This window comes from Nematolebias whitei, chromosome 4, assembly GCF_014905685.2.
Source record: "Nematolebias whitei isolate Nwh7 chromosome 4, NemWhi1, whole genome shotgun sequence".
Taxonomy (NCBI): Eukaryota; Metazoa; Chordata; class Actinopteri; order Cyprinodontiformes; family Rivulidae; genus Nematolebias; species Nematolebias whitei.
Genome location: NC_056501.1, coordinates 49,471,459 through 49,485,335, shown reverse-complemented (window position 1 = coordinate 49,485,335; position 13,877 = coordinate 49,471,459). Strand labels below are relative to the sequence as shown.

General features: G+C 42.9%; 1 protein-coding gene across 1 annotated transcript in view; it reads right to left on the bottom strand.

The window, feature by feature from the left end:
• Nucleotides 1–242: 242 nt before the first annotated feature.
• hdac3 (histone deacetylase 3) overlaps nt 243–13,877 on the bottom strand; it is a 64,962-nt gene continuing 51,327 nt past the window's right edge. Inside the window, exons 11-15 of the mRNA XM_037675426.1 lie at nt 2,884–2,973; nt 2,748–2,806; nt 795–874; nt 504–661; nt 243–418 (exon numbers count right to left, since the gene is read on the bottom strand). Of these exons, the coding sequence (XP_037531354.1) occupies nt 349–418; nt 504–661; nt 795–874; nt 2,748–2,806; nt 2,884–2,973 (457 nt within the window). The 3' untranslated portion in view covers nt 243–348. The remainder of the gene's footprint in view (nt 419–503; nt 662–794; nt 875–2,747; nt 2,807–2,883; nt 2,974–13,877) is intronic.

Below are 13,877 nucleotides of genomic sequence, written 5' to 3'. Positions count from 1 at the left end.
TAAAATTTGACTTTTCATTAACACCTGGAGTTAAACTGCTGTTACACCCCCCCCACACACACACACACACACACAAATATTTCCACTGCGCGACAGTTCAGTATATTTCACAACTGATGAGTGCATTTAATTTCCTCCTCACAAAAGCTACAAACATTTCATAATGAAGACAATGTGAAAGAAAATTTATGTCAAAACTGTACAAAGAGAAAATGCAAGATGCATCAAATGTTTCAGTGTCCATTATAAAAACCTTACTGCTTTAAAAACAAACTCATGACGTCAGTTCAGCTGTGGAGTTGGGATGAAGCGAGTGTGTTTCAGTTCACAGTCGCTTCAACACTTGGCTCAAATTTCTACGTCGCTTTCTTTGTCATTGTCATGGTCACCATCGTAGAACTCATTCGCTGCCTCAGGCCTGAAATTACAGTAGAAGGTCAGTGAAAGCAGAAGAAACGTTCCAAGTAGCTGCCAGCTCATGTTCAAGCGGTCCATCCACTGACCGGCTGTAGTTTTCCTCAGCTCCCCGCTCGTCAGGGTCAGGCTCGTCGTTGCGCTCATAACTCAGCATGTCTGAGGGAACGTCGTGGATCTGGACACTGGGTGCGTGGTTCAACATCTTCAAGTTTTCAAACACAGTCTGACGGATCTGCTCCAAATACTGCACCCATACATAAACGATGAGAAAGGCAGTTATCAAAGGCTATTTCAGACTATTTGATCACCTGCAGAATCTACTAAAGCACCATGACTGCAGGGGAAAAAGCTGTTTTCACTTCATAGGATGTTTTTACCTGTCTGGAGTTTTGGTTTTCTATCCTGGTGCTGACATCAGGATGCAGTGTGAAATCTGGAGCAAAGTACTCAAAATACTCTGCAGAGGACACAGATCAGTAAGAACAGAAAAACAGAATTAAAAAAGAATCATCTCCGGCTTATTTCAGAGTAAATCTAGAACTCAAATAAAAACAATGAAATTAAACATTTTCTGAAACTGTATTAGGAGGACACTACCAGAGCTTTAGATGTAACCTTAAACTCAGACAGAACTAATAAACTGAATGTCTGCTAAAATTTGTTGAAAAGGCCTAAACTGACAGAACACAAGGTAAAAGCCAAAAAGTACCAAAGCACCAAAAGTAGCTAAATGCTCGCTCCAAGTAGCAAAAAGGCTACCTCAAAATAGAAAAATGTTAGAAAACCTAAAAGCAGCTGAAGACAAAATAGAGCAAGTATTCTGAACCAAAGTAGGAATAGTAGTACAAGTACTAAGTAGTAGTTCATTTTAGTGTGTGTGTATATATATATATATATATATATATATATATATATATATATATATTATAAGGCATTTTAAATCCTTCCCACACTTGCAATATTCTAAACATTGTTTCTAAACTCTAAACTTTCTAAGAGACAGAATGTCATGATTTCATCTCTCTGCCACCTCTGTTCTTTGCCACCTGCAAACACTCTTGGCCACGCCCACTTCTCAGCTCTACACGCAGAACAGCTGATCAGCTGCAGCAGGAAGTTTATCCTGCAGTGTGAGCTGCACAAATGTGCAGCAGGTGCTAAATTATTTAAAATAATTTATTTTAAATAAAAATTTGATGCCAATCATGCGGCTCATTCATCAATCAGCCAATTGTGTTTCATGTCCAATCTTATTTTGAAAAACTGCGATATAGTGAGTCCACAATAAACGAACTGCGAAGTAGCGAGGGACTACTGTATTTCAATGGAGACAGTATCTAAATAAAGTTATTTATTTTAAAATGTATAAAAGTAAAAAAAAAAAAAAGTGAGCCGAATTGGATGTTGTGGGGCTCTCTTGGTTGACACGGCTTTGCTGTGGTCCCAGCTCTATTCAGGTCATTGACCAGGTCCTGCCGTGTAGTTCTGGGCTCATTCCTCACCTTCCTCAAGATCAATGATGCTCCACGAGGTGAGATCTTGCATGGCGCCCCAGACCGAGGGAGATTTTCCGTTATTTTGTATTTCTTCCATTTTCTAATAATTGCACCAACTGTTGTTGCCTTCTCACCAAGCTGCTTGCCTATTGTCCTGTAGCCCATCCCAGCCTTGTGCAGGTCTACAATTTTATCCCTGATGTCCTTACACAGCTCTCTGGTCTTGGGCATTGTGGAGATGCTGGAGTCTGATTGAGTGTGTGGACAGGTGTCTTTTATACAGGTCACAAGTCCAAACAGGTGCAGTTAATACAGGTAATGAGTGGAGAACAGGAGGGCTTCTTAAAGAAGAACTAACATGTCTGTGAGAGCCAAAATTCTTACTGGTTGATAGATGATCAAATACTTATTTCACACAATAAAATGGAAATTAATTATTTAAAAATCATACATTGTATTTTTCTGGATTTTTGTTTTAGATTCCATCACTCACAGTTGAAGAGTACCTATGATAAAAATTACAGTCATCTACAAACTTTGCAAGTGGGAAAACCTGAAAAATCAACAGTCTATCAAATACTTGTTCTCCCCACTGTAGCTAAATAGCACAAAGGTTAGTTTAGCACAACTGCAAAAACATACAGAAAAGAAGAACACAGTGAGATGTAATAATATTTTTTGGGGTTAACTGTAACTTTGCTTTAGCTTGTGGTTCTTCTTAGCTTTCCAGATGGTGTTACAGACAAAATTCAACAAAGACACAGTTTCCTCTGAATGATGAAAGCTTTTAAAGCTGCAGGTACATGCTTGCTAACAGAAGGATGCTCAGCTCACCACTATATGGCAGTTCATCACTAATTGATTCATCCAGTAGCAGAGACGTCTCAAAGGTCCTATGGATGAGATCAGAACTTGATCAAGATACTGGACTTCCATCTTCACACGTTTGTTCTTTGATTGTGAGTCTTACCAACAGCGAGCTACATTCCTCACAGTGTATCCTCCTCCTCCAAGGACCAACAGCGGTATCTTAAAACTCTTTACAAACTCCACACACTCGCTGAAAAACACAATGTATATATGTATGTGCACACACGCACACACACACAACCATACTGTAAGATATTACAACAAAACAAAAACAATCAACGAGAGAAAAAAAACTAATGAGTACTGTACAATATATGCCTGACAACAACCAATTATACTGATATACAGCAACCTATAGCAATGACCCTTACAAGCAAATTACTTTTATTTACACTGTGCTTTACCTTTGTCCTTGATTTGTGACCTTGCAGCTGGGGTGACGAAAAGTGTATATGACACTCCATTTAGTGATGATGCATATGCACATCAAGTTTCATTAAATTATCTTGAGTGGATCCAGGTCGGATTACAACTGACCCTTCTCACCCTGCATATGAACTCTTTGAACCACTCCCCTCGGGCAGGAGGGGACAATAATTCAACTTAAGCAATAAAATACTTTTAAAAGAGGAATTAAATGGGTTGTTTATTTAAGGTCCATCTGGATCAGAACCTCCCGCCATAAGAACAGTTTCTTCCCCTCTGCCGTTGGACTCTTGAACACTCATAATCACGTTACTTTACAACTCTGCTTTGGTCACTTTATAACTGTATTTTTACTGCACTACTCCAATTGCACATTTTTTCTGAGTATTGTATTGTATTGGTGTGCATATGTTTTCTTTTTATCTTTTATATTCTATTTGCACCTTTATGCAAGTTCCTACTCTGTGAATCCTGTTCACTGACAATGGCAATAATAAACTGAATCTGACGTAAGATGAACACATATCAAGTTTAATTAAATTTTCTTGAGAAGATCAGGTAAAGGTTACGGATGCACATAAAGACGTACCTACGCAAAGACCGTGACCGTCTGCTGACTGGCATATAAAAACAGTCCATCTTCTGTCAATTTTAGAGTTATACAAATTATGACATCTTAAGAGTGATCCGGTCTTAACCAGATTTTAAATAGGATTTAAACCAACATCAGCTGTAAAAACACTCAGCAGATTCCATCACATCATTATTTATTTAACAAAAGTGAAGCCAAACTGAAAAAATGAAGTAAAAAAAGTTCAGCCTATTATCCAGAAATATGAAGAACCTCCTTCAGAATAAAAAACTCTCAGTAGTGTCCATTGGCTCCCTGTCAAATCCTTCTATCCTTAACATGTTTTTTTGTCTTTCTGGTACACCTGGACCTGGACCTATACCTGGACCTACCATTCTGTGTTCGTCTGTCTCTCCTTCCTGTCCTCTCAACCAGCCGGTCAAAGCAGATGGTTGCTTGTCCTGAGCCTGGTTCTACTGGAGGTTTCTTCCTGTTAAAGGGAGTTTTTCCTTTCCACTGTCTCCACTGTGCTTGCTCAGGATGGGAGACTGCAATGAAGCCAAGATTCAACTTGTCTGCTGGATTCCTTAGATAGAGAACTTTACTAATTGGCTTTTATGTATGTTGATGTTCCTGTAAAGTGCCCATACACACAGCTTATGCATGTTGGCTTGTTTTTTTTCTAAAAATTAATGACAAGGCAGAATCTGTTGTGCGTTTTTGTACACTTGAGGTTAGATTTACTCACATTAACACATCTCATTAACTCTAAATTTTGGGCCATCCTGGTCCAGTATAGAGCGGTCATCCTCCAATCGGAGGGTCAGAGGTTTGATCTAGAGCTGTCATTTCTAACCCGAACCCGGAGCCCGGCCCCGACCAACCCAGATTCGGACTGGGCTGGGCCATAATAATGTCGGACGAGAGAGTGTGACTGAAGTGAGTGAAAGAGCTGCGCAGCGAGAGTGTGGGTGTGTGTGTTTGAAGAGAAGCTCTTTGCAGTGTGATTTTGGTGGTATAATTGCTTCACCGCCGAGCAAGCTTGAATTTTCTCACCGCCGAGAGAGAAAACGAGTCATTTTGTGTAAAACATAACGTTATACAGACAAAACGTGACAAAATGAACGGTGAATTTGAAGCAGACATTGACGCTTCAGGGACCCTAGCTCCCTCTTGAAACTCAGATTAACAAACAAGTAACATACCTGACGGACCATGACGACTTCACAAAGAAAAAAAATCAGAAAAAAAAAGAGAAGATCACTCAAGCAGTAGTGAAACAGGAAGCCCCACTGAGTCCATGCAAACCTTTAGGAGGATTTTTACTAAAACAACTGCGAACACTGAGACAGGAAGTAACAAAAAATATGCAGAAAGAATAAGATGCGGAGAAACAGTTGACAACGTGTGAAAAATTAATCGTGTCATGGCAAGGGATTAAAACACTCAGGAGCAGGCAACACCGGAAGTGAAGGGTAGAGTAATCACACAGCAAATAAATGGTAAATGGACTGTACTTATATAGCGCCTTTCTAACTTATTTCAAGATACTCAAAGCGCTTTACACTACAATCTGTGTCCTCATTTACCCTTTCTTACAGCACTCTACAAGATCTCTACAAAGCTAATTGAACAAATCATTCTAAAGAGATTAATCAGTGCTTTATCACATTCATGCACCAATGGGACACACATCGGAGGCTATGAGGGGTTCAGTGTCTTGTCCAGGAACACTTCAACATGTGATTGCTGGTGGATTCAAACCCCCAACTCTTGCATTGGAGGACGACTGCTCAAACCACTCAGCCACAGCCGTCTGAGTAGTCTCTGCCCCCGTATCTGGGGTCGGAACAGACTGCCTCAAAGGGAGGGACCTCCGTTAACAGGGAGGCAAACACCCCTAGGGGGCTGTACCCATCTATCGAACTAACACAGGAGATGCTGGTTTTAGAAAATATCAACCCCAACCCATTTAGACAAGCAGCAGCACCATCATGTGGACTGTTGGAGGAACAGCTTGAAAAGCCTGACCTGTTCAGCCCTCCATGGCCCATAACAAAGGTTTTTGCACCTCTTCCACTCATAAACACAGAGGAACGGGGGGTGGCAGTCAGTCCAGCCTAAATTACAGCATGGGCTCAGGAAAGAAGAGGCGAATAAAATAGAACATATAAAAAAAAAAACTTTAGAAAAAAACGGTGGCTCACAGCAAAGAAATGATTGAACAATGCGAGCGCAGAATGGAGAGATTAAGAGCATGAGCTGCAGAATACACAAGGAAAACAACCTGTCAGAGTATCGATGACCACTAGAGGACATTTGATACCCGAACAGGAAGAGAAGGAGAATTTCCGATTGATAAAAGAGGAGGAAATAGATCACGAAATTGACAAACTAAGAACCACATTAGGCCATTTACGAGAAGTTGAGTCCTCACAAACAGGACATCCCTCTGGTAGAACCCACACAACGACAACAAGAGGATTAGATAAAAAAAACTCAATGAGGCTGAGTACATGTTTCCGTTACTACAATCATCCAGGGGTCGCCAGAAATATGTGCCTTTCCCAGTGGAAGACAGAGATGCTCTGGTTGACAAACTCCCAAGCATCTCTGCTGGAGGCAGATTGTGGCTTTCCGAACTAAGTGGTCTCACCAGTGGAATGTCCCTGGTGGCCAAAGAATTAGAAAAAGTAGCATGCACTAGTAAACTGGGCAACGAGGTCCCACTGAGTCGAGTAATAACAGAGTTAGGATGTGCAATCAGAGACCAGTACCCATTATCCACTCCCACAGCTATCCTTACGTTTGAGTGGGAGCCTCAAGTCCAGCCCAAAGATTATATTATCCTGGCGGTTGAAAAGTGGATGAGACACACACACTGATCACGCATCAAAAATCTGGAGCAGATCGGATAAAATATAATTGAGATATAACAGTTTGAATAATCTAGGGGGCGCACTTGAGTCAAATGATAAACAACAACACCAATGTGTCTCGAAATGCTCACAGATGACGCACCAAAAATCTGTTGCCGATAGGATGATGTATCATTGAGATCTAACTGTTGGAATAATTTAGGCACACTTGAGTCGTATGTTAAACCACAATATCAATGTAAAAGTCCTCCATGATAACGCACAATAAATCTGTTTCAGATCGGAGGTTACATCACGGAGCTATAACTGTAGGAATAATGTAGGTGGCGCTGTGGAGGCTATTGGCCACTTATCATGGACACCTGTTCAAGGGGCGGATAAAATGATCGATCATAGTGATTGTTGTGCACCTCGGCTGAAATGCACGCAATTTAGAGCCAAACATATTGCAACGGCGTCACTTCTTAATTCGCCGCCACGCCCACATCCTCAAGCAAAAACGGTTTGTGCTTTAAATCAAGTCAGACCATATTATCTGTCTTCTAACACAGGATCAGCCTGATTAGGTCAATAGTGTCAAAATAGGGAGCATTCCAAATTTAAAAAAGAGACTCCCTGTTCTGAGGGGGCGGGGCTTTGATGACGTCAAAACATGACCACAGTGGATCGTCGGGCATCCAACAGGGATGAGTCATGCCAAGTTTCGTGCATTTCAATCTTTCAATGTGAAAGTTATAGTGTTACGAAATTTATGGCATTAAGCTAAATTTTAAGGCATGGCCACGCCCCTTTAACATATATGAAAACGCAAGCTTTAGATAACTTTTACTCTCCAATGTCTTAAGGGCATATCAATCAAGTATGAAGGCAATCCTTCCAATTTCCTAGGAGGAGTTTGTTAAAACTTGCAATTAGAAACCCTCCAAAATGACCCTTTGACCCAAAATGGCTATGTTCCTGTTGGTTTTGGACCAGGGCTCCAGGAGACTTTTTCATAGGTCCTGAGAAGATATAGATGTTCACCGAGTTTCAGAATTATCGGTCAAAAAATGGCTTGGGGCTGGCTTCTTGTTCAAGATGTGGACAATGATCGATCATACTGATTTTGGTGCACCTCGGTTCAAAACTGTGGAATTTAGAGCCAAACGTATGGCGACTGTGTTACGTCTTACCTCACCACACTGCGCCGCCCACATGCTCCACCCAAAACTGTCAGTGTTGGAAAGCAAGTTACACCAACATGTCTTCGGTCACTGGACACACTATCATGTTGATCAGGTAACAGGGGTCAGATAGGGATCGTTCAACGTAAAACTTTATACTTCCTGTTGTCAGGGGGCGTGGCTTAAGTTATGTCATGATTTGACCATTCAGTCTTGCATGGGACCAGATGAGGATCAATCACTGATGGTTTGATGTCTCAGACAGTTTTCGAGTAGGAATTTTTAGCGTTTCGATTTTCATGGTGAGATGTCAAATTTTGAGGTCTGGCCCCGCCCGTTCAGCATGCTCCGAATGAACCGTTTAGATAACTTTGCGTTCTCCATGCCTTTTGACCAAAATGGCCAAGTCTGAAACCGATTGAGCGAAATCCCTAGGACGAGTTTGTTCAAATGCGGAGACTGTAAACCGCCAAAAAGGTGTGAAAATTGGGCCGGCATTCCAAGATGGCCACCTTCCTGTTTATTATACAACGTTGGTGCCAGAGGGTTTTCTGTGCATCTTGGGGAATTGGACAAACGTACCAAATTTCATGTCTCTATGACAAACTAAGGCTAATGCGGAGGGTATATTGAAAATTTCTAGGTGGCGCTCTTGATCCGTATCTGTTGCGATTTTTGCCACACCCTTAAAATATGTAATTTTTCACCAGTCCTGATGCGTTTGCCAAATTTGGTGACTTTTGGGATATGTTAAGGCCCCCAAAACGCCAATTCATTTGGCGGAAAAAAATTACAGCTCGGACCTAAACAGAGCAATTACAATAGGCCTTCGCAGCGCTTCGCTGTTCAGGCCTAATAAAAGAAAAATAACGAGAAGGCTGAATTAGAAAATCAATTGCTTAAATTACAGCTGCAAGAAGCTAGACAAAAAGTAACAAAGAAGAAGGAGAGGACAGAGAATGTAATGGTTGCAGCGGCTACATAGTCGACGCCTTCTTCTGCTGGGGCATACTATACTAATCAATATCCTGGAGGAGTAGCCCCGCCTCCTTCTCCTTTTCCTTTTCCATATCCTGCAAACCCTCTCCTTCCTCTTCCGCCTCCTCCTTTTTATCTAAATCAATACAGGTCTGCGGCAGCACGGTGGCGCAACTGGTAGAGCTGCTGCCTCTCAGTGAGCAGGTCCTTGGTTCAAACCCCAGTCCAGGGGCCTTTCTAGGTGGAGTTTGCATGTTCTCTCTGTGCATGCGTGGGTTTTTTTCCAGGTACTCCGGTTTCATCCCACAGACCAAAAACATGCATGTTAGGCTGATTGGTTACTCTAAATTGTCCCTAGGTGTGAGTGAGAGAGTGAATGGTCGTTTGTCTCGTTTGCCTCTATGTGGCCCTGTGATGGACTTGTGACCCGTCCAGGGTGTACCCCGCCCCTCGCACAGTGATTGCTGGACATGGGCACCAGCGACCCCCGTGACCCAAAATGGAACAAGCGGGTAAAGATAATGGATGGATGAATACAGGTCTGCTGGCTTCGGTCGCGGCGGGCGCTGACATGCTGGTGGTGGCCGAGGACAGAGGGGAATGGGGCAGGGACAAAGGGGAAGAGGTGGATATGGAGGAGCCACTCCTGACATCTGCTAAAACTGTGGAAGACCAGGGCATTGGGCCAGAGATTGCAAAGCTCCACCACAAGGACGAGCGCCACCCAGTGGACAACCAGGTATGCTGCCATACAACCCAGCAGCAATACACACTCTGAACACAGGAGGGCAGTATCCGCAGTGGGAAGACTTTCCCACTCCTGGTACTTACTGACACACCCCTGAGAACCAACAGGGTGGTATGGGCACAGCAGACCCTATGCTACCGGCGAGAGCGGGAGGACAAGAAATGAACTTCTTGGTGGACACAGGAGCCACCTACGCTACAATCACCACAGCTCCTATCAACTACCTATCCACAAAGACTGTGTCATTGATGGGGTTCTCAGGGACAGAGGAACGTCTGCCCTTGAATGTACCACTGCCATTTCAGATAGGAACACAAAAATTGCAACATTCATTTGTCTGTTCACCCGCAACACCAGTCAACTTGATGGGAAGAGACTTACTGATAAAGCTCGGGGCAACTGTACTCTGCGGGGCACAAGGGGTGAGAGTGCAATTCCCAGATGGCTCCTATTTGCGATGTGGTGAACTGTGCACAGATGGACAGTACTTGATACAACCAATGGCTCCTGAACATGCTGATATCTACTGGGGCCACGTGACTGCTGAAGGGTCTAGTCCACTGCTGAAGCTGTTCCAACAATGGAAGCCTTGGATCCTGGGTCTACACACCTATGCCTCTCCTCCCGCATGTCACGCTCTTCTATGACAGGAACCACACAGACTGGTATCAAGAGGAGTTTACAGCTCAATTGGAGGGTAAGATTTGGACAATTCACACACAAAACATTTATGTGGCCCCGGAAGTGGTGGCAGTGGCGGTGGAGTTAACTCATGAACAATTACTGTGGTATCAAATGAGTGAAGAAGCTGTGCCTCACATATCTCTCTCTCTCTCCATGTCAAGCACGAAGGAAAGGAGCTGGGAGGAATGGTTAAACGTTCCCTGGTAGCTACGGACTAGGTTCCCACCTCAGTACCAGGTCTGTGCTTTTCAATTTCTTGTGACACATACAGAATCTCCTCTCACACAGAAGAACAGGTGATGCTGGAACACGAGTTGTTGGCTCGTGACCACGGGAGAGAGAAGACTTATCCTCATTCTGCCGCAGCAATGTTGGCCTCCATACCTGAAGGCTTATGGGCCACCTCCCCCACGGACGTGGGGAAGACACAGTGTAGCCAAATCACCTTTCAGGTAAACACAGATACACCCAATTGGGTCCCACAATACCCACATAAACAACAAGCAGAAGAAGGAATTGCAGACACAATTCAGGGGTTGACTGCTGCAAGAGTTTTAGAACCCTCGCAGTCTGAGTGGAACACACCCATCTTGCCTGTAGAGAAAAAAAAGGAACCGGTAAATATCGAATGACACACGATCTACGAGCCTTTAATGCAATATTAAAACACCCACAAGTTCCTGTTCCAAATCCTTATGTCTCTATCTCATCTCTGGACCCTACACACCACTGGTATAAAACTGCAGAGATTTATTCTCACTTACATATAAAGGACAGCAGTGGCGCCGCGCTACACTCGACTCCCACAAGGGTTTTCTCTGTCTCCAGGTATCTTTAATCAGGTGTTAAAAGATGTACTGCAGTCTTGCCCTCTCCCCAGAGACACCAGACTGATCCAATATGTGGACGACCTGTTGTTGGCAGCACGCACACCTGAAACCTGCATAGAAGCCACCAGATTGGTGTTGAACCATCTACAGATTAATGGATTTAAGGTTAGTAAAAACAAGCTACAAATTGAGAGAAAACAAGTTTCGTTCCTGGGACGAGTAATCTCTGCAGGGACCACTAGTGTGTCAAACGCACACAAACAAAGCATACTAACACACCCAAAACCCTCACGAGTCAAAGACTCTCATTCCTGGGACTAACAGGATACAGCAGAGGCTATATTCCAGCCTACTCAGATCTGACACAACCCCTGAGGGACCTGATCAAAGAACAGGGCATGAGAAACTTGAACAACATTCTAATATGGACACAAGAAGCTGAAGACGCCTTCATAAAAATCAAACAGCACATGTCATCTGCAGCTGAACTAAACATTACCTGATTACAACCTACCCTTCTTTCTAGATGTTTCTGTAACAAAACTAGCCATAAATGGCATTTTGTTCCAGAAAAAAGGGGGTGAGAGAAAGGTACTGTAGTATCTATCAACAATGATGGACAATATGAAAAAACAGCACCCCCCATGCACACAACACGCAGCAGGGATTGCAAAATTAATTCAGAAAACGGCAGACATTGTCAAGGGACACGCCTTACAGGTACTGACCACATAGTGTAGTGGCATATGTAAATTCTCATTGCTTTACTATGACCAGTTTAAGACAACACAGGTTATCCAAAGTACTCGAAACCCCCAACATCACTTTCACACATGAAGGAATAAACATGGCGGACTACATCTCCGAAGGAGAACCGCACCAGTGTGAAGAGCTTGTGACCACACTGGAAAAAGTAAGACCGGACCTGCAAGCTGACTGACTATTTTTTCTCTAAAATTTAAGCTTCGTCCAGTTGATTTAAATGCCTGTATATAAATTGTTGTTTGTTTGTCGATGACATGCGAAGGATCCGACGTGTCTGAAGGTTTAAAGCCCCAAGTAAAAATTGTGACGTCATTTTTGCTGACGTTAAAATCTTTACAAGAAGCGTCCTCAGTCCGAAAGATGTTCTGAGTATAATTGCCCGTCGCTGTTTACTAGAAACACGTTAAAACTTGGACGTCTGGAAAGAGTCAAGAGGTGTGGCCATGTGACAGTTTGAAGAAAACTCTACTGGGTTTTTGGGTGCCTGTGGGGAGTTTTTTGCCAACTCGTCGAAAGAAGTTGATGACCTTGGGTTTCTATTTATTATAGCCTCCTTAGGTCTGTAGTTGAAAACAGACTGGTCAGCAATACATCCCCGAGCAACATTTTTATTTATTTATTTTTCTCTTGTGCTCGAGGCTGTGCTTCTGATACGGTAGAATCCTTAAAATAAGCACCTGTATTTGGATGATTCCTAGAAAGAATCTAGAAGAAAAATACTTGCAGATGACCATATGGAGCTGTTATGGTTAAAGACAGGGATTGATAGCTTTTTAGAATAAGGCAGTGATGGAAATGTGTTTTTTTTTAAGTTGAAGGACAAACAAGAACCTTAGTTAGGAAGGTATAGGGAAATATAACATTGTAAATGCCATGTATATTTGTTGCATGGCTGATGTTGGGAGTGTGAGTGAGTATCTGCTGTATGAATGATAGTGTTTGTTAATGTATAACTAATTTGGGTTACTTTACAGATGTATAAGATTGAAAACTGATAACTTTAGCAGCCATCTAGTACAAGGTCACTTAAAGACAGGAAATGTACACAGACTTATAAAACCAAAGGCGGACGAAAAAATCATCACATCAGGCATATAATTGGTAAGTGACCATTTTATATTAACATAAATTTATTTAAATAACTTTTCAAGACCAACAGGTACAGTTCAAACTGGCAGCCCAGACAGAAAACCGAAATCTCTGCACTCAAGTTGATAAAGGGGAATCCCTGCAGTGTTCTGGTCCTGATCTTACTTTATCCAGTAGTATGTGCAGATTTTTGCATATCTAACTATGGGGGCATCGAGCTGAATTACACCTTGGGTGAGGCAACCACCTTCCAGTTCGGACTGTGCAGTGTCATAGCGTGTGGAGAACCCCAGGCCAGCTGGAGAGAGTATGATCTTTATTTGTGTATGACGACATTTAACCAAAAATGATGTATGGATAAATCACATGCGCTGGAGGCCTAGTGCCCGGCCTGGTGCCCAGCCTGGAGCTCAGTGATCGCCTATACGGGCCCATTTTGGACCCCAGACTACTCACCCACATACGCACATAAGCTATGGGATGGACTATCCTGTGTCTCCCTCCAAAGGGGGCAACTAATTGGAAAACTTAACTAGAGATGCTGTAGAGGGTCTGACTGAGAAATTAGGACCTACTTCTCTGATGGCCATTCAAAACTTCATGGCATTGGACATGGTATAAGCCAAAAAGGGGGGAGCATGTGCTATGATTGGAGAAAAATGTTGTACTTTCATCCCTAACAACACTGCCCCGGACGGATCGGTGACCAGAGCACTGGAGGGACTGAGAAGATTGAGTAAGACCATGTATGAACACTCAGGCAGTGAGAACCCCTTAGAAATCACAGATCAAAAGTTTAAACTGAGAGAATGCATCATTTTAAGGGAAAAATCTGTTGTTTCCAAATTTCATGGCATCAACAAATCCCAAAAAAGTTGGGACAAGTCCATTTTTACCACTGTGGGGCATCCCCACTTCTTCTTACAACACTCAACAGACGTCTGGGGACAGAGGAGACCAG